At 43.8% G+C, this 21,624-nt stretch overlaps 2 protein-coding genes across 10 annotated transcripts in view; both read left to right on the top strand.

Moving 5' to 3' along the window:
- LOC137416354 (uncharacterized) overlaps window positions 1-9,451 on the top strand; it is a 75,406-nt gene extending 65,955 nt beyond the window's left edge. For 2 of the 9 annotated variants that reach the window (XM_078784127.1, XM_078784128.1), the window contains exons 6-9: window positions 1,903-1,971; window positions 2,171-2,311; window positions 8,027-8,170; window positions 8,423-9,451. In XM_078784127.1, coding sequence (XP_078640253.1) covers window positions 1,903-1,971; window positions 2,171-2,311; window positions 8,027-8,170; window positions 8,423-8,533 — 465 coding nt within the window. In that variant the 3' untranslated portion in view covers window positions 8,534-9,451. Of the gene's footprint in view, window positions 1-1,848; window positions 1,972-2,170; window positions 2,312-2,673; window positions 2,758-8,026; window positions 8,171-8,422 lie in introns of those variants that run through there. The other 7 variants (XM_078784126.1, XM_068101897.2, XM_078784131.1 and 4 more) reach the window with 4 other exon arrangements.
- Window positions 9,452-19,659: 10,208 nt separating this feature from the next.
- Window positions 19,660-21,394, top strand: LOC144893709 (uncharacterized). The gene is made up of 3 exons (XM_078785077.1): window positions 19,660-19,673; window positions 19,847-20,078; window positions 20,626-21,394. Exons 1-3 carry the CDS (start codon window positions 19,660-19,662, stop codon window positions 20,689-20,691), a joined length of 312 nt encoding a protein of 103 aa, XP_078641203.1. The 3' UTR covers window positions 20,692-21,394.
- The last annotated feature ends 230 nt before the right edge of the window (window positions 21,395-21,624 follow it).

Here is a 21,624-nt window from a genome sequence, read left to right on the forward strand (position 1 = left end):
CTTTCATGCTCTGCCTTTTCTGCCCCCATACCCTTCGCCTTCTGCCACTCATTGAACTTCTTCCTCTTCTCGTCAATCTTCTTTCCAACTTCATCATCCCACCACCATGTTTCCGAGTGCCTCGGTGGTCCTTTTGTCCATCCACATACCTCACCAACGGCTCCCAACAGACTATCTTTCATTGACATCCAACCACTTTCAAGCTCAACCACATCATCCTCTACCATATTCAGCCTCTCTTTTAATGCCTCCCTCACTGTCACGTCTTTCAACCTCCACACCTTCATTCTCGGTTGGTACTTCACCCGCCGAGCTCTCCTCGCACCTTTCACCCTTATGTCGCAGACAACCAAGTGGTGCTGTGAAACAGCCTCCTCCCCCGGGATCACCTTTGTGTCCCGGAGGTGCCCCCTATCTCGCCTACGCACCAGCAGGTAGTCAACGGTTGTCGTCGACCCACCTGACGTGTATGTAACAAGCTTATTATCCCCTTTATGGAACTGAGTATTACAAATCAGCTCCATCAGCAAACTCCAAAATCCTTTCACCTTCTCCATTTCTCACACCATATCCGTAACCCCCATGAACTCCCTCAAAACCCTCCATACTCCTTCCCACAAGTCCATTTAGGTCTCCTCCTACCACAACAACTTCATCTTTCACGTTTTCCATCAGCTTCTCTATAGCACACCAGAACTTGTCCTTCTCTTCATCGCTCCGACCAACATGCGGAGCATATCCCGAGATGATGTTCACCAAGAGCTTTCCAATCATAATTTTCACCATCATCAACCTTTCACTCACTCTAGTCACACTCACCACACTGTCTACAAACTCCTCAGAAAACAGGACACCAACACCATTCACACCATTCACCAACACCATTCACCCTTGCCACACAAACTTGTATTTCTGTCCCTGCCTACCCTTCACCATTCTCACACCACTTTCCTTCCATCTCGTCTCCTGCACACAACATATGTCCACTCTTCTTCTGACCAATACTTCCACCACTTCTCCTGATCTCCCTGTCATCGTCCCTACATTCCCTGTCCCAAACCTCAGAAACCGATCTCCACACCGGGCATCAGACAACAAACAAAAAAACAAACCACCTTTAGAGGCCATTTTTCCCCGCAAAGCGGGGGTTGGCCTTTTTCGGGAACCGTGGTTGTTGTTGTTTTTTTGGTCCCCTTTTTGAAGCGATGTTTTACGGCCGGATGCCCTTCCTGACGCCAACCATTTTTGCCGCCTTTAACGACAAACAGGGAATTACCAGTGAACTGGTACTCAATTAGCCGACCTCGGAAGGATGACAGGCTGAGTCAACCCAGATGACAGGCTGGGCATCAGACGTTTCGTCATAAATGGAGTGATTTCCACCCTTGCTTCGATCGGGGTCCCCACCTTGAGTTTTGACGAGAGGGAGTGGGGTCCCCCACGGGGTACTTCGGGCTGTACCCTGCCCATATGTAGTTGTAATTGTCATGGTTCTCTTTTTGAGGCAATGTTTTTATGGCCGGATGCCCTTCCTGACGCCAATCCTTTTAGTTGCCTCTTACGACACGCAGGGATACGGTGTACCTATTCTAAACCGGGGTACACACCGGGTTCTGAAGACGGACTATCATAGCATCAAAAGGTTTCACCAATCAAAAGACACAATGCAACCTTCACAACCACTCTAGCTATCTAGACATACTTTTGGCATCATCACCGTACTTGGAAAGATGCAATTCTCAGGCACCACCTTTCATTAAGAGGGCTGCAAGCTTGTTGCTCGCTTCAAGATGTTAGTGGAAGAATTTACTTGTGGGTGTTGTTGATTAATTGGTTGTGTTATTTCAGAGTGAGCTCGACAGTGTGCCTTTGCGTGTCCTCATTGTCACGTTTTCCTGTCAGCAAGGGGCTCTTCATTGGCTCCAAGAGACCATGTGTCCATATGACATGCTTCTGGACTCACACAAAAAGGTAACTGCAATGTCGTTTTACATTTTACACCACTGAAAACAACAACGACAACAACAACACTGTTTCATGTCATTTTTGGTCGATTTCTTTTCTTCATTTGCAAATTAAACAAATTCTGTTTAATTTAAGTTCCTCTTCGTCGAGTTGCATATTCTGGTGATTTCTTCCAAAGAAAGAGACGCATGATCTGTCGTTTCAGCTTTACAATGCATTTGGCCTGGGTCGCTCCTTGTTTGCTGTGTGGAACATTCATTCAATGTTCTGTTATGCGGAGCGTATCCTAGCCGGTGGTCAAACATTGCCAAAGAGTTATAGCCTTGTAAAAGAAGACCTCCACCAGGTGATTTCCTTTTCTTGTTTTTTCTTCTCCTCCTGAGTCATGCCCACCTGGACATTGCCAGCCCACCCTGTATTACATGGAAGACTGATAGTGCAACTGATAAGAAAAAGAGCAATCAGAGATTGCAAACCCTCACCAGGATGTATTTTCAGTGGTTTTTAAGGCTTTTGTGTTAAAACAAATATGGCGACCGAACCACGTGACCAATGACGTCATAATGTTTTTTTCCTAAACTAATTTATTCCTCGATTATGCTCAAGAAATTTCATCTTGATCGGATGAAGTTTTGTACTTGTCGAATTATGACGTCATAATGGAGGCACCTATGATATCATCATCAACACATTTTATTCCCCATGTAGAGTTCTTTATAATGAGACCCGGCGAAACCTGGGTTTCCTCCATTTCTGTTTCATGTTAAACAGCAGTAGCGACCGTTTCAAAAGGTAAATCATACGTGTTTGTAGTTTATAATATTCTTACTTTTGGTCGGGGTGCTCCCACGAAAATGATACGATAAGATGTTTGTGCACATTAACACGGCATTTGTTCAAGGATGAAAAACCTTTTGGGGAGTGGGTATGTTCTTCGTATTAAGAGACAGAGAGACAGAGACACCAAATGGTGTATTGTAGTATTATCGATTAAATTGTATATTATATACATACACATTATACGTGACATGTTGTGCTGTATATTATATGCACAAATACTGTATCTTCAGAAAGTATTCACACCCCTTGACGTTTTTCACATTTTGCTGTGTTACAGCCTGAATTTAAAATGGGTTTAATTGAGTTTTTTTTTTGTCACTGATCTACACATAATAGCCGACAATGTGAAAGTGCAAATTTATTTTTCGAGATTTTTACTGAGTAATTAAAAATTAAAAGCTGAAATGTCGAGTCAATAGGTATTCAATCCCTTTACGATGACACTCCAAATTGAGCTCGGCTGCATCAAATTTCCTTTGACCATCCTTGAGATGTCTCCACAACTTGATTGGAGTCCACCTGCAGCCAATTCAATTGATTGGACATTATTTGGAAAGAAAAACATCTTTCTATATAAGGTCCCACGGTATACAGTGCATGTCAGAGCAGAAACTCTCCCGTGAAGTTCAATTGAACTGTCCTTAGAACTCCAAGATAGAATTGTGAGGCATAGATGTGGGGAAGGTTATAAAACAATTCTAGAGTGTTTAAAGTTCCGAATAGCAGAGTGAGCTCCATCATTAGGAAAGGGAAAGAATATGGAACTACCCCGACTCTTCCTAGAGCTGGCCGTCTGACCAAACTGAGCAACCGGGCAAGAAGAACCTTGGTCTGGGAGGTGACCAAGAGCCCAAAGATCACTCTGACAGAACTACAGAGTTCCTTCGCTGAGATTGGGGAACCTGCCAGAAGGACAACAGTCTCTGCAGCACATCACAAGTCTCGGCTTTATGGGGGAGTAGCCAGACTGTAGCCACTCCTGAGAAAAAGGTACATGACAACATACCTGGAGTTCACAAAAAGGCACGTGAAAGACTCAGAGCATGAGAGAAAATATTATGTGGTCTAATGAGACGGAAATTGAACTATTTGGCATGAATGCAAAGCGATACATCTGGCGGAAACCGAGCACAGCTCATCACCCATCGCACATCATCCATCGCACATCATCCCTCCCGTGAAGCATGGTGATGGCGGCATCATGCTATGGGGATGCTTTTCAGTGGCAGGAACTGGGAGACTTGTAAGGACAGAGGGATCAATGAATGGAACCAAATACAGGCAAATACTTCAGGAGAACCTGCTTCAGAGTGCAAAAGACCTGAGACTGCAGCGAAGATTTACGTTCCAACAGGACAATGACCCCAAGCACACAGCCAAAGCAACACTCGATTGGCCTCAGAACAAGATCGTGAAAGTCCTTGAGTGGCCCAGCCGAAGATCAGACTTGAATCCCATTGAGAATCTGTGGGAATACTTGAAGATTCCTGTTCACCGACACTTCCCATCCAACTTGACAGAGCTTGAGCAAATATGCAAGGAAGACTGGGAGGAACTCTCCAAATCCAAATGTGCAAAGTTGACACAGACATACGCAAGAAGATTCAATGCTCTAATCGATGTCAAAGGCACTTATATGAAGTATTGACTTGTGGGGGAGTGGAGGACTGGAGGGGGTGGGTTGAATACTTATGTAAATTTGATACTTCTGTTTTTCACTTTTTAGTTATTTTGTTACAATTTTTTTTTTTTTTAACAAATTTCATTTCGGCATTATGGGTATTACGTGCAGATTAGTAACAAAAATATCTCGATTTAATCAATTTTAAATTCAGGCTGTAATGTGGAAAAATGTGCTGAAAGGTCAAGGGGTGTGAAAACTTTCTGAAGGCACTGTATTATACGTGACATTATACATATTATAAACACACACACACACACTACAACAACAACAACAACAACAGGCATTTTAAGGCAATTTTCCCTGCGAGAGCGGGGGTTATCCTTGAGGCCCCATGATGATCTTCTCCATTTTTCCCTATTTTCTGCATCTCCCCATGTTAACCTCCTTGCCCGCATTTCTTCTTCCACCATCTTTAGCCAAGTCTTTCTCGGTCTTCCTCGTCCTCTACTCCCTTCTACATTCATTTCCATCACTCTTCTCAACCAGTCACTTTCATCCTTCCACAACACATGACCAAACCATCTCAACCTGTTTCTCTTCACAGCATCAATCACAGGCTCTATTCCCATCATCTTTCGCAATTCATCATTTGTCTTCCTCTCTCTCAACGATACTCCACACATCCACCGAACCATTCGCATTCCCACCCTTTCCAGCCTTTGTTGCTGCTCTACGTTCATTACCCATGTCTCACTCCCATAAATCATAACACTTCTCACACATGCAGCATACACCTTTCCCTTCAGCTTCAACGACACTCCCCTCCTCGTCAGCACGCCACTCCGTTTCTGAAACTTCTTCCATGCACATCTCACTCCAGCAACTGTCGCAAAGTCTGATCCACCTTCTCCATTCAGCATGTCTCCGAGGTAGCAAAATGTTTTCACACCTTCCAGCTTCACACCGTCTCCAATATCCAACTCAACATTTCCTCCATCTGCAGCTCTCTCGATGCACATCTTACACTTGAATGTAGCTGCCACACTGGTTAATGACCCTCTCAGACCACTACATTTTGATGAACCACTCAGCGTACATTGTACATTGAATGGAGTTCACTCCGACACCCTTCCTGCACACAGCACACGGCCACTTCCCAGTTCTTTCCACCTCACCACATGCTTTACCACATCACATCATCTTCATCTTTCCGATATTCACCTTCAGACCTTTCGCCTCCATACATTCCTTCCACTTGTTCATCTTCTCCTTCAGTCCATCCATACTCTCCGCAATTAACACCAGATCATCTGCATACAACAATTCCCACGGAAAACCCTCCTTTATGTTCTGAGCCAGTACCTCCATCACAGCTACAAATAGTCGTGGACTTGGTACCGACCCCTGATGCACTCCCACCTTCACCTCAAACTCACCACTGTTCCCGTCCTTCGTCCTTACAACTGTGCGCACTCTCTCATACATCGCCAACACCACACTGATCAACCATTCCTCCACTCCTAACTTCCTCAATGCCGATGTCACTACTTCACGTGGAACCCTATCGAATGCTTTCTCCGGATCAACAAACCCAAGAAACAACTTCTTCCTCTTCTCCATGTACTTCTCCTGCAACTGCCTTATAATAAAAAGCACGTCTGTCGTTCCTCTTCCTGGCATAAATCCAAACTGCATTTCGTCGATCTTTACTTTCTTCCTTATCCTCTTCTCCAGCTTCATTCCATGCTCCAATAAGTTTATCGCTTTGTACGAGCCACAGTCCAGAGGGTCACCTTTCCCCTTGTGTAGAGGGACGAGGGTACTGAGTTCCCAATCCACTGGAATGCGACCTCCTTTCACCACCAGATTACAGATCTGTGTCATTCTCTTCACACCCCAACTTCCTGCTGCCTTCAACATATCTCCCACAACTCCCATCGGCCCTCCCGCTTTTCTACTCTTCATTGCTTTTATCGCTTCGTCAACTTCCTTCTCAGTTATCTTCTATGCCAGTCCTAAAACTGGGTTACTCTCTATGTTGCTGTCCCATTCATTCTCTGCATTCAACAGCATTTCCATATATCTCTTCCATCTTTCTTTAATTCCAACTGGGTCCACAACGATTTGTCCCACTTCATCCTTCAAGCAACTCACCCCCATCACATCGCAACTCTCTTTCGCTATCTGCTTTGCAATCCTGAATAGCGCTCTCTGACCCTCTTCCAAATCCAAGCGTTCTCTGAACATTTTCCTATATGCCTCCTGCGCCTTTGCTACCTCTTTTTTTCCAGCCTTATAACTTTCATGCTCTGCCTCTTTTGCCCCCGTAGCCTTCACCTTCTGCCACTCCTTGAACTTCTTCCTCTTCTTGTCAATCTTCTTTCCAACTTCATCATCCCACCACCATGTTTCCGAGTGCCTCGGTGGTCCTTTTGTCCATCCACAAACCTCACCAACGGCTCCCAACAGATATCCAACAGACATTTCATTGACATCCAACCACTTTCAAGCTCAACCACATCATCCTCTACCCTACTCAGCCTCTCTTTTAATGCCTCCCTTACTGTCACCTCTTTCAACCTCCACACCTTCATTCTCGGTTGGTACTTCACCCACCGAGCTCTCCTCGCACCATTCACCCTTATTTCGCAGACAACCAAGTGGTGCTGTGAAACAGCCTCCTCCCCCGGGATCATCTTTGTGTCCCGGAGGTTCATCCTATCTTGCCTACGCACCATCAGGTAGTCAACAGTTGTTGTTGACCCACCTGACGTGTATGTAACAAGCTTATTATCCGCTTTCTGGAACTGAGTATTACAAATCAACAAAACACACGCTGAAAAAATGAAACACACACACACACACACACACACACACACACACTGACGGAGGTGAATACTTTGAGACCTGCTAAGTCTCTGCTCCATCTCCTGAAACCCACCCACTTGTGGAGATCGCAACCAACAACAATTACACACACGCGAAAGTGGATACTTTGAGACCTGGGTGGGCTCCGGTCCACTTTCTGAAACCGGCGTATGGAGATATCGACCAACGACACACACACAATGGCATTGATGAAGCTAGCACGTAATTGTCTCTTCTCGCTGCCTTACTCACCAGTTTGTTTTGTTTCTCTTTCCTTCCATTTGTGGACCTGCCTGTTAAATCCCACTCTTCCCTTCATAACTTCAAGCAGGTGGTGCCCCACCATCTGAGGTCATCCCCCATCACTATCCCCAATTCCATCTCACCACATTAACCACACCTAACCTCACCTTCTTTCTTGCAGGTTTGTGTTTCCTGCCTTCCTCTTTTTCCTGGTTGTTCATTCCCTTTCTTATTGTGTCCCTCTGTGATCCCACTGTCCCAGTTTGTTGCCTTTTTACCCTCCATCATGTCACACTTCCATGGGCCTCAATCTTTTCTGGAAAAAGGTAGAATAAAAAGCACATTTTAAACTTGTATTTTAGTTTAATTCTCATGAACTTGTCACATAATTATCTTCAGAATAAGGAATAACTTCTTGCAGATAATTTCATTTCACCACTTCTTTGGTTCCAAGCCATCACATGTCACAACATTCCGTCATCTCAGGAGCTATGGAGAGACCGCGGAGGCAAGAAAGGAAAACCTGCCAATGTCCATCTCCGCAAGGACCAGTCTACACCTGCGATGTTTGCGGTCGACGCTGTGGATCCCGCATTGTACTTGTACGGCCATCGCACAACTCGATGTTCAGTGAGCACACCAATGAAGGGAAGAGATGCGTCAAAAACGACGACTCAACCGACCATATTGAAACCGAACCACTTAATTACAGACATTGATGAAACCATTTAATTGTGATAACAGTATTATTTTCACCACGTCTTTAACTTCTTGTATTTCTCATTGTAATTATTTATATGATTGCATGAGGCCTCAAAACAAGTTTTGCATCCTCATCGAACCTATTTTTTTTTCCCTAATCCACCATTGTGTATTCACCAGCTTGGAGGGGACTTTGCACTGGACCAAACAGGAAAAGTCATCATGCGTCACTCTTTGAGAAGGTCTTGGGATCGCCCGACGGCCATTGAGATTGTGAAGGCATTGAAATAACTGTGTGCAGAGGGTACTATAGCTTGATTCAAACACACTTGATGTTTATTATTCTGCACTTAAAGGGGAACCCAAACACTCAGATAACCTCAACGCGAATCTATCCCTTGATATCCTACTAAAGAGACATGTCTTTTTTTCTATTTGCTGTTTATAAAGTTGGTAATTTTAAAATCAAAAGTATAAATCCTCTTCTTCTTCATGCTTAACCACAACGCCACACTCGGAAGTCGACCGCCATTTTAGTACTGTTTCATGATACACCAATGGCCGAATGACCCTAGGTTTGCCAGAAATTGGACGAGGTTTGTCCAAAATACCTGAGTGTGGACCGGGCCTACAAAATGTTCGCTTTTATGGTCGGAACACAAAGTTATTTTACAGAGCACTGTTATGAAACACCAGAGATGGCAAGATCTTGTGGTTATCCACCACGATTGAGAGAGGATGCCATCCTCATGAATCGGCGGAAGAAACGAGTTTCACTCGAAACTGTAAGACCATCTCTGCCTAGCAACCAGCACATGTGTACGAGCAATTTAAGCGGAGAATCAAACACCTGTACTGGCCTGCCAGTGACCAATCTCACCTTGCCACCACCGCTCATCCCCCTCCCCCCTCCACTGGGGTGTGACATCGACACAAAATGCACACCGTATGGACATGATGGTGGGACAATGGACATGACACAGCATAAACACAGACACAAATGGTGTCCTGGGGAAGTTTGAAACGGGACAATCTTGCAACATACCATGATATATTTTCTCGAATGTAAAGTTAATATAATTTTAAATTGCAAGTATAAACTCATGCTCTTCATTTATATGGCACACTTGATGAAAGTTTCATTGTAAATCAGTGCTGAACTGTCCTTTGTCACTTGATGAATGTGTGTTATTAAATGATGAAACTCTCTATTCACACTAAATGATTTGTTCTGTTGATCAAGATTTCTACACGAAAACGTGTGTTGCATCTGGTGGCCATTTCGATGCAAAAAAGGGTTGCTGCCAATGAAAATGCAGAAAATCATGAATGGTTCCATGAATGACAATAGTTTTTTGTATTTGTTGGAGAAAAGTTATTTTAAATGCTGATTCTACCTGGCACGTGTAGACATTTATTAGTCCCCAACCCAGAGGGGACTATAAACTTTGCTCTCCATCTATCCGTCCTACATGTGGTTTTCTAGACTTTTTGTCCCATACCTCTTAACACATTCAACTGAAACTTGGTACATGGCTTTATTTTGATTTACTAGCCGAAAGCACCCGGCGTTGCCCGGGTTCTTTTTGAATGAATTTACTACTATAATTCAGCTTTTACTCGCGGCCGTAGAAGATTGACTACTATAATTCAGCTTTTACTCGCAGCCGTAGAAGATTGACTACTATAATTCAACTTTTCCTCGTGGCCGTAGAAGATTGACTTCTATAATTCAGCTCAGCTTTTAATTGCGAAATTGGCCCAGCCTGGCCGAGGCGGCCTCGACCGGCCTTGCCACCTAGCCTATAACCTTCCCGGGGCCCGTCCCGACATTTTTAGTTATTTTAAAATGAATTTACTACGACAATTCAGCTCAGCTTTCAATTGCAAAATTGGCCCAGCCCCGCTGAGGCGGCCTCGACCCGCCTTGCCACCTAGCCGATAACCTTCCCGGGGCCAATCCTGACATTTTTGGTTCTTTTTGATGGAATTTACTACTATAATTCAGCTTTTACTCGCGGCCGTAGAAGATTGACTACTATAATTCAGCTCAGCTTTTAATTGCGAAATTGGCCCAGCCCGGCCGAGGCGGCCTCGACCGGCCTTGCCACCTAGCCTATAACCTTCCCGGGGCCCGTCCCGACATTTTTTGTTTTAGAGGTTTCCTCCTATCTTTCATCGTTCAGGAGATTAGCGCGTGCAGACAAACAAACAAACACTTTCTTTCTTTCTTTTATATATATATATAGATAGATTATGAAGTTACAGCACAAGTTTGAGTTTCGCGGCGTTTCCCCGATTTTTCATGGAGTTATGCCTTTTTGTAATGTAGAAAATATCACGTATTATATATACATGGGCCAGTTTTCAGCTACCCTGACTCCAACCCACTGCTTTACACCCATTGGCTGGACAGTTGGCTTGACTCCACCCCAATTAAAATCATGCGCCACCATTCCATGAAGCAGCACAGATTGGCAGGCCTAAGGCCTGCATATACATCCATGGCCCTGTGAAATTTGAATGATTCCAGGTATATAACCATGATGTATAATACATGCTCATAAACCACATGCAAGTTTTGCTTCAGGTTTTCATAATTATTCTCATTTATGCAATGCAATACACTGCCTACAAAACATCAATCAGATGGTTTATAATCGAACTAAGAATCAAAAGCAGATGAGGTAAAACTCAAAAAAATGAAAAAACAAAACACAGGAACGAATGCAAAAAAAAAACACAGAAAAAACGGGAAATACAAATAAACTCAGAATGAAACGGAATTGATGTTTTGTCACGGAATTGGAATTGATGAAGAAAAAACGGAATTGATGTTCTGTCTGGTTTTGGCCTTCCACCTTTTGCCCTGTTCAAAGTCGTGGTTGTCCCAATAGGCTCCCTCTCCCCGTTGGTATTTTTGTGAATATTAGATTGTTCTTCACGGTTCTGTTTAAATATGTTTAAAGTTTCCCCTGCAGTGTTTTATTCAGTGGTATATTACAACACGCTGTTTTTCTTTCTATTTAAAAGGCTTTTTTCAATTTCCTCTCCAACTCATTCCATTTCAAAAAAATATTCTATCTCTTATAACTCGAAATCACTACATGCTCTAAATTCACATTCATTCCACCCCTCCTCCATTGTTCTTAAACGGATCGCTAACTTGAAAATCACAGTAAACCCAAATTGTTATCAATGTTCGTCTTTCATTAATCATCCACTTTCTAAATTCCCCCCTTGCCCCTCCCCTCCAAATCTCCCTCCTTGCCCCTCCCCTCCAAATCTCCCTCCTTGCCCCTCCCCTCCAAATCTCCCCCCTTGCCCCTCCCCTCTAAATCTCCCCCCTTGCCCCTCCCCTCCTAAACTCCCCCCTTGCCCCTCCCATTCAAAACTCCCCCCCAACCCCTCCCCTTCTAATATCCCCCCCCAACCATCCCTCCCAAATTCTCCCTCCTCCCACCTCCTCCTCAAAGCTGCCTCCTCCCCACTTCGTCTCCCTTGCATCTCATACCTCCACCTCCCCCAACCTTCGACTTTCCTCTGCTCCCCCCCCCCCCCCCCCTCAAACAGCCCCTCACTGTGCCTCATCCCATCACCATCAAACCTTTCGTCCTCCTCATCCTTCCCTCTCTTGTAACTCTTCTGTAATCTTTGACACACTATCAACTGCTCTCCTTACATCCCGCTCTCATCCTTCATCTGACCCTACCCCTCCCCTCCCCTGTCCTGCACCCGATGCTCCCCCTCTCTCCTCATTAACGGTATGGACCTCAAACATCCGGGGCCTTCGCTCAAACCTGGTTGATCTCTCCATTCAGGTTGCTTCTGACAATCCAGACTTGATCTGCTTAACAGAAACTTTCCTCCTTCAAGATGTCTCTGATTCCTTAATATCTCTTCCTGGTTACTCCCTCCTCTGGTATGATAGACCTGAGCCTCATCCTGGTGGTAGGGTTGCTATCTTTATCAAAAACTCTTCCTCACTCTCCTTGCACTGCCCTCTCTCCACCTCACCCCCAGGAGTACCTCTTGCTACGGCTTCCTCTCCGCTCCCACCTTTTGTTCATATGTGTTCTGTGCCGTCCTGCAAACAGTGATGACTGCATTTACATTTCCCTGTCTGACAACATGGACCAACTTCTATCAACTCATCCAAACTCTCTCTTCCTCATATGTGGCGACTTCAACTGTCTTCATGCCAGCTGGCTGTCATCATGCCTCTCTCACCAGCCATGGCACCTCAGCCAAGGACTTCTGCGACTCATTGGGACTGACACAATCTGTCAATTTCCCGACCCGGATCTCAGTCAATGGAGTATATTCTCTTCTGGACTTGGTTATGACAAACTTCCCTGCAAATGTCTGCTGCTCTTCTTCTGCTCCAATCGGTTCTTCTGATCATGTGCTTGTTAAAGTGGACATCTCTGTGGCCATTCTCAGAGAGCCTCCTCAGCACCGACGAGTCTGGCATTTCACTCGGGCTGACTGGCATGGTCTGCAAGCAGCCACCAATCATCTGGACTGGTCTCCCATCTCTACTGCCTCTGACATCAATTCTTCCTGGGAATTCTTCCAAAGCAAACTGCTCTTATCTCTCTCATGCACAGATTTATCCCATCGTGTCTACAGGTGTCTTACCCTTCCTCCCGTCCATGGTACACTGACGTTTGTGGTGAGGCAGTTGCCCTGAAACAACTTGCCTTTGCCTCTTGGAAGGCAAATCCAACTGAAGGCAATCTCAGTTCCTTCCACCAAGCTCGGAACAAGTGTGTGTCTACCCTCAGGAGTGCCAGGAAGCACTATCTCTCCACACTCAAGATTGAACTCTCAAACCTGTCTCCTTCCTCCAAATCCTCGTGGCGTCTGGTCAAATCCGTTTCTGGTGTTTGTTCCCCCTCCATCCCCTCCCTTACCTCAAATGGCTACACAGTTGACACCGCACGTGACAAAGCCAAATGACTCAACTCTGTGTTTGCCTCAAAATCTTGTGTCCCAAACCCATCTCTCTCTGTTCCCACCTTTCCCAGTCGAACCCAACTGCTCCTGGACTCTGTGTCCTCCTCTCCTGACAAGGTGGAGAAGTTTTTGTCAAACCTCGACTCTGATTCTGCAACTGGACCAGACGGCATCAGCCCACGGGTCCTAAAATCCTGCTCTGCCGCCCTATCTCACCCTCTCTCTGTTCTTTTCACCCTCTCTTTTGCTCAAGGTCATCTGCCAGCATCTTGGAAACCAGCAAACATTACCGCTTTACACAAAAAGGTGCAAAAACAGATCCTTGCAACTACAGACCAATCAGCCTGCTCCCAATTATCAGCAAAGTCATGGAATCCATCATTGCTTCGGATATCAAATCCTTCGTCTTCTCCAATGGCTTGATCTCTGATCATCAATTTGGATTCAGACCAGGTCATTCTACTCTGGACATGCTGCTTCTGCTGTCTCAACAATGGATGGAGGTCCTCAATGCCAAACAGGAAATCAGAGCTGTCTCCCTTGACATATCACGTGCCTTCGATACGGTCTGGCAACCAGCTCTGCTCACCAAACTCTCCTCCTATGGTATCCATGGAAATCTCCACTCATGGCTTGCGGACTTCCTCTCTGGTCGTAGGCAACGTGTGGCCCTGAATGGATTTCTCTCATCTCCCCTCCTGTTCTGGCTGGAGTTCCCCAAGGTAGTGTTCTGGGCCCTGCACTATTTCTGGTCTTCATCAATGATCTCTCCGACTCTCTGGAAAATCCTCTCTATCTCTTTGCTGATGACTCCACTATCTGCCGCTCCATTCCTCATCCCTCAGATCGGCAGTCTGCAACCTCCTCACTCTCTGCAGACCTGGACAAAATCAGACTGGTCAAACAAGTGGAACATGTCTTTCAATCCCTACAAATCTCACACTCTTCCTATGTCTCTCCGAAAAGACCGACGGGACAACCCTCCCATCTACTTTCTGAACAATCCTCCAAGAAGCTCTGTCGCTCAAGCTTTTGGGTCTCACTATCTGCCATGATCTTTCTTGGGATAACCACATTTCCAAGCTGACCTCCAAAGCCAGTCGCCAACTGGGCATCCTCCGTCGTGCGAAGTCCTTCCTTGGCACGCCTGAGCTCCTCACCACATACAAGGCTTTCATCCGCAGCTCTATGGAATACTGTTCTCCCCTCTGGGCCCGTGCTCCTGCCTCACACATAGCTCGGCTTCACGCTGTTGAAACCAAAGCTTTCAGAATCATTGGAATCTCCTGCGATGAAGCTAACTCCGAGGGCCTTTCACTTACTCACCGCAGGCAGGTTGGTGGTCTTTCTGTCTGCTACCGACTACTTTCCGGCCTTGCTCCCCCAGTGCTCTCTGTGCTCTGTCCCCCTAATATTCCTACAGGTCGCACAAGATCTGCCAGAAACCCTCTTATGGTTAAACTGCCAAAATCTAGACTCTCTGCTCACCTTCACTCTTTCATTCCCCTTTTCTCCCACCTCTGGAACAAACTCCCCCACTCCCTTCAATCCCTCTCCTCCCTCCAGGTCTTTAAAACAGCTGTTCACCACCATCTCTTATCTTCCCCCATCCAAAACCTTGATCTTTTCTACCCCCGCTAATTCACCCCAGATACACTTTTTTGGAAATTCCAACTTCTTTCCTGGAAGTCCTTGCAGTGTTGATGTGTTTTATACCTCTGCCACCTCCCCCCAAGCCCTCCCCCTCCCACATTTCTCTCGATGTCCTTGCTCTCAAATGTTGTGTTTGTGTCCTTCCCCCTCTCTCCCCATCTTGTGTTCCGCTCCCCTTATTTTGTGTTTTTTGTGTCGGTTGCCTTTTTGTGTGATTAATGTTCGCTCTTTCACGAGCCTCGATCTTGTATACAAAAAAAATAAATGAGATGAACAAAAAACGTACAGTGCCTTGTGTTACAGCCTGAATTTAAAATGGATTAAACTGAGATTTTTTTTTTTTGGTCATTGATTGACACATGAAGGTTTCATTCACATAGGCTCATAATGTCTAAGTGAATTTTTTTTTGTTTGTTTTACAAAATAATTGAAAATTCGAGAGAAATATCCAATTTACATAAGTATTCAACCCTCTGCGTCAATACTTTGTAGAAGTGCCTGTGGCGGCGATTACAGATTTGAGTCTTCTCGGGTATATCTGTGTCAGCTTTGCACATCTGGATTTTTTTTGTTTGTTTTCTTTGGATACAAGATTGAGGCTCGTGTAAGAGCTAACATCGATCACAAAAAGACAAACTGACATATAAAACATGTGATAAAGCAAGCGGGAGGCAAGATGGGGAGAGATAGGGAAGCACACAAGTACAACAGTGGAGAACAGGGACATCGGGAGATCTGTTGGAGGGAGAGGGCTTGGGGGGAGGAGGCACGGGAAGGGGTGAGGGGTGGGAGAGGTACAAAAGCACATGGACACTGCAAGGACTTCCAGGAAAGAAGTTGGTATTTCAAAAATGTGAATCTGGGGTGAATTAACGGGGGTAGAAAAGATCAAGGTTTTGGATGGTGGAAGATAAGAGTGGACAGCTGTTTTAAAGACCTGGAGGGAGGAGTGGGATTGAAGAGTGAGGGAGTTTGTTCTCGAGGTGGGAGAAAAGAGGAATGAAAGAGTGAAGGTGAGCAGAGAGCTTAGATTTTGGCATTTTCACCAGAAGAGGGTTGCTGGCAGATCTTGTGCGACCTGTAGGAATATTTGGGGGACAAAGCACAGAGAGAGCTGGGGGAGCAAGGCCGGAGAGGAGTCGGTAGAAGACAGAAAATTTGGGAATATCTAATTTGGAGACTTTCTCCCATTCTTCCTTGCAGATTTGTTCAAGCTGTCAAGTTGGATGAGGAGTGTCGGTGAACAGCAATCTTCAAGTCTTTCCACAAATTCTCAATCGGATTCAAGTCAGGACTTCGGCTCGGCCACTCAAGGAATTTCACATTCTTGTTCTGAATCCATTCCAGTGTTGCTTTGGCTGTATGCTTGAGGTCATTGTCCGGTTGGAACGTAAATCTTCGCCGCAGTCTCAGGTCTTTTGCACTCTGTAGCAAGTTCTCCTCAAGGATTTGCCTGTATTTGGCTCCATTCATTGTTAACTCTGACCTTACAAGTCTCCCCTTCCCTTCCGCTGAAAAGCATCCCCATAGCATGATGCTGCAATCACCATGCTTCACGGTAGGGATGGTGTTAGATGGGTGATGAGCTGTGCTCGATTTCCGCCAGACGTAGCACTTTGCATTTAGGCCAAAGAGTTCAACTCTCATCTCATCACACCACAGAATATTTTGCCTCATGCTCAGAGTCTTTCACGTGCCTTTTTGAAAACTCCAGGCATGCTGTCATGTGCCTTTTTCTCAAGAGTGGCTTCCGTCTGGTCACTCTCCCAGTCTCCCATAAAGCCTAGATTTGTGAAGGACTGCGGAGACTGTTGTCCTTCTGGCAGGTTCTCCCATCTTAGCCATGGAACTCTGCAGTTCTGTTAGTGGTCATTGGGTTTTTGTTCACCCCCCTGACCAAGGTATTTCTTTCCCAGTTGCTCAGTTTGGTCGGACGGCCAGCTCTTGGAAGAGTCTGGGTAGCTCCATATTCTTTCCATTTCCTAATGATGGAGTTCACTTTGCTCTTGGGAACTTTCAACACTCCAGAACTTGTTTTATACCCTTCCCCAGATCTATTCCTCACAATTCTATCTCAGTTGTACGGATATTGCCTTGGACCGCTTGGTCGAGTTTCTGCTCTAACATGCATTGTCACCTGTGGGACCTTATATCGAAAGGTGTACTTCTTTCTCAATAATTTTCAATCAATTGAATTGGCCACAGGTGGACTCAAATCAAGTTATAGAGACGTCTCAAAGATGATCAAAGGAAATTGGATGCACCTGAACTCAATTTGGAGTGTCGTAGCAAAGGGGTTGAATACTTATTGACTCGAGACATTTCAGCTTTTTATTTTAAATTATTTTGAAAAAAAAATTCCACTTTCACATTATGGGGTATGGACCTGAAGATCAGTGACAAAAAAATCTCAATTTAATCATTTTAAATTCAGGCTGAAACACAGCAAAATGTGAAAAAGTCAAGGGGTGTGAATACTTTCTGAAGGCACTGTACGTGGAGTTCTGCTATAAGACATGGGTAGGAAGCTGCAGAAAAAAAAATCGTGGAGTAAAAAATAGGTAAAAACGACGATGTCTACTACTAATCTCCACATGCCCAGCTAAGGGGCATAGCAAAGACCCTTGGGATTGGGAGGGGGGTGGGGGGTTGACCCTTTTTTTGCACTTTATTCCCTTGAGACAGTGAACGTAAGGTTAGGACAGGAATCCTTAGCGAAGGACATTGTGGGGTCGGTAATGTCCACCAACGAATGCTGGCAGACTGGACGCCAGTTTAACGTCCATCTGAGGGCCGGCGCAATGATGAATCGCTCTGCCTGTGAAAGGAACCCAGGCTAGACATCTTAGAGGTGAGTGTGTGTACCTTAAAGTGTGTGTACCTCAAAGCTTAGGTCGATCGGATTAAAATTGATTATTCTTTCAGATGAAAATTGATGATTTTAGTGGTTTGAACTGGAGTTGACATTTGAACTTTTGACCTCAAAAATAGTTGCGTTCCCAATTCAGTGTGCAATATGCAATTATTCTTCAAATTTGAAGTCAATCGGATGAAAAAGGATGATTTTGCAGATTAAAATTGATGATTGTACAGGCTTGGCCTTGAATTGATCTTTGAACTTTTGACCCCAAAATGGTTGGTTTCCCAATTCAGTGAGGCACTCTGCAATTGCTGTTTAATTTTCAAGTCAATCGGATGAAAATGGACGATTTCTCAGATGAAAATAGATTTTAGAAGTTTGACCTTTGATCTTTTGACCTTAATAATGGTTGTTTCCCAATTATGTGACGCAATTTGCAAAATCTGTTCAACTTTTAAGTCAATCGGATGAAAAATGACTTTTAGAAATTTGATCTCAAGATGACCTTTGACTTCAAAAATCAATAGGCTTCTCAGTTGTGACTACTTCCACAACTTGGTAAAGTTTCATGACGATTGGTTTAGAATTATGACCTGCAAGTGATTGACAAACGGACAGAATAACAAAGTTGTCCGACCAATATATGGTTGAAAAATCTTCGATTTTGTAAGTAATAAATGTACATGGAAGCATTAATGAACCGGTGACTGCGCATCTCGCTCTGTATGCAAACTGCACAAGCCTGTTGTCATGGAAACCATTGACATGTCAAAACAGCAAAATTGATCGATCTAAAAAACAATCGGCTTCTAGATTTTGATTGGTGAACCAATTCAATGACCCAATATGCAAATTCTTTAAAATTTCAGTTCGATTGGATGAAAATTGACCTTTTCATATAAAGTTGACCTTTGACCTTTTGGTCTAAAAAATACAATCGGCTTCTAGATTTTGATTGGTGACCCAATTCGGTGACCCAATATGCAAATTCTTTAAAATTTCAGGTCGATTGGATGAAAAGTGACCTTTTCATGTAAAGTTGACCTTTAACCTTTTGGTCTAAAAAATACAATCGGCTTCCAGATTTTGATTGGTGAACCAATTCAATGACCCAATATGCAAATTCTTTAAAATTTCAGTTCGATTGGATGAAAATTGACCTTTTCATATAAAGTTGACCTTTGACCTTTTGGTCTAAAAAATACAATCGGCTTCTAGATTTTGATTGGTGACCCAATTCGGTGACCCAATATGCAAATTCTTTAAAATTTCAGGTCGATTGGATGAAAAGTGACCTTTTCATGTAAAGTTGACCTTTGACCTTTTGGTCTAAAAAAATACAATCGGCTTCTAGATTTTGATTGGTGACCCAATATGCAAATTCTTCAAATTTCAGGTTAATTGGATGAAAATTAACAATTTTATGTCTTTGACCTTTTAATCCGATTATGAATGTCTCCTCCATGGTCTTATAACAAAGGTGTGTTGAAAATTTGATGACAAAACCTTAAATGGTTTAAATATATATATATATATATATATATATATATATATATATATATATATATATATATATATATATGTATATACGTTACGGCCTGGACAGACAGACACAGAATTTATTGCAAAACCCCGTCCACCCATGTATATGTGGGACAACGGGTGTTCAGGAAAAAAAACAGGAATATTAAATTAACTCTAAAGGAATGTTCAAAAACGTCAGAGAAGGAAAAAAATTAACATAGAAATAAAAACAATGAGAGACTTACCCCGTGCAGTCTTGAGAAAAAGGTCATTGGAAAGGTTTTTTCAACTCCTGCTTTGCGTTTCTGAGCACGAGCCGCCATTTTATCTGAATCTGGATGCTCCCCCGCCCTGAGAGCACGAGCGGCAAATTTGATTGGTCGAGATGGCCCAAAGTTTTGTCCAAGTACTGCTAAACTGGATGTTTGTGGATGTGTAAAGTAGGCGATTTGTAACACCAGGTGTGTTGACTCAGCTTGGCAAAACGAGTACCAGCTCACTGGGAACGGGGCACTGCATCAGCGGCACAGCCACGCTCACAGCAATGATGCAACCAGCAGGCACAGGCTGCATCCGAAATAATAATAACATTGTGTGTGACGATAAAGTCACAGACAAGTATGCACATCGACATTGCGTTATTGTTTATCAATAATCTACTCTCCAGCACTTTGTACCGATTCAACATGTGTGGGAACTCGCTGCGAGCTTTGGTCTCTGGAAGGAAATTCCTTGGAGATCTTCGTTCTGCTTCCAACAGGTGGAAGAGATTTCAGAGGTCCTGAGTGCGTGTGCCATGCAGCCAACGTGGCACAGCTGCTCCATATGTTGTTCCACCAGGTACATGTGGTGCCACTTTTGGCCGAGCTTCCCGAGTCCACATTCTGTATACAATCCAGTGTTTTGCCGATCATACCGAAGGGATCTTTGCTTTCCTTCATAATTTTTTTATTTGCTTTCCTTTTTTTTTTTTTTTTTTTTTATATATATATATATTACTTTTTAATTTGCTTTCCTTCGTAATTTTTTTTTTGCTTTCCTTTTTTTCAATTTCCCCCCCATTCCTTTTTTATTTATTTAGTATTTGCTTCATAATTTGCTTTCCTCTATAATTTTGTATTTGCTTTCCTTTTCTTTTTAATAATTTTTTATATATTTTTTTTTAGTTTTTAACTTGCTTTACTTAATTTTTAGTTTGCTTTCCTTTTTTATTTTTAATAAATTTTTTTGTTTTTTTAAATTCAGTATTTGCTTCATAATTTGCTTTTCTTCAAAGGTTGCTTTCCTTCATAATTATAAAATTGTTGAAAAGCTTTTCCTGTGGCATTGGCCATTGGTCGTACCAGATTGACAGCCATGTGTTGTTTGTCCCGTTTCCATACACCAGGGCAAGGCTGGCGCTCTGCACACGTACACGGAATATGTCGTCATTGGCCGAACTGCACACGACTGAAAATCATTTACCATGTACACTATTTTAAATCCCATTTTAATGCAATGTCTATTGTACACCGCTCCTTTCCTACTCCGTCTCCAGGCGCTGCATGACGTCATCGCCGGGCACCGAAGGGGGCGTCACTACTTTGACATTGCACTGCACATGGTCCCTGGCAGCAGTGGTGGATTAACGCAAGGGCACACTGGGCACGTGCCCAGGGCCCCCAGATTAAATGACGTCATGCAACCAATGTGACCCAAGATCACGAGAGATAAGATAACGATCGATACCATTTTCGGCACAATGTTCTGTTGCGACGTGCTTATCTGTCTGCTATCTCCATGAAGAGCATTCGGGTGTCCTTTGCACATTTTACAGACCTTTTTTTATGATGACACACCTTGGCTAAATCCTTTATTAAGACAGCCAAAACAAAGACCCTTTTCTTCGGCAACGATTTTAATGAAACAATGGGTAAATCAAAGTTTCCAGTGAGGTTTTATGCACAACTCTTTAAACCTCCACATATGCTCCAGCACTATCAACACATTTTCCTTAATCACATTCGCTGATCGTAACATGTTTTCAGGAATTTTGGCAAGAACATTGGTTATGATCTCTCCTCCAGTTCATCGAGGGTTTTTTGAACCAGTTAATCTTAAAACCCCATTGGACACTTCTCTCATTTACATTTCGTTTCATTAAAATGTGTTCATAAATAAAGCTGCTCCAACAATTTTTAACATTGGATATTGACTTATCATACGCCCTGTACAAGGATGATCGTCTCCAACATGAACGGGTCATCGGATTATCTTCTGTAAACTAAAAGAACACACGTCATGAGACGCGTCATCATCTAACATGGACACTTGTCTTCCCCAAGATGAATTATAACCTTGGTTCAATATCACGTTCACCCCCCTTTGGTGTATTTGGCAACCGCTC

Source organism: Myxine glutinosa, chromosome 9, assembly GCF_964187855.1.
Source record: "Myxine glutinosa chromosome 9, kmMyxGlut1.1, whole genome shotgun sequence".
NCBI lineage: Eukaryota > Metazoa > Chordata > Myxini > Myxiniformes > Myxinidae > Myxine > Myxine glutinosa.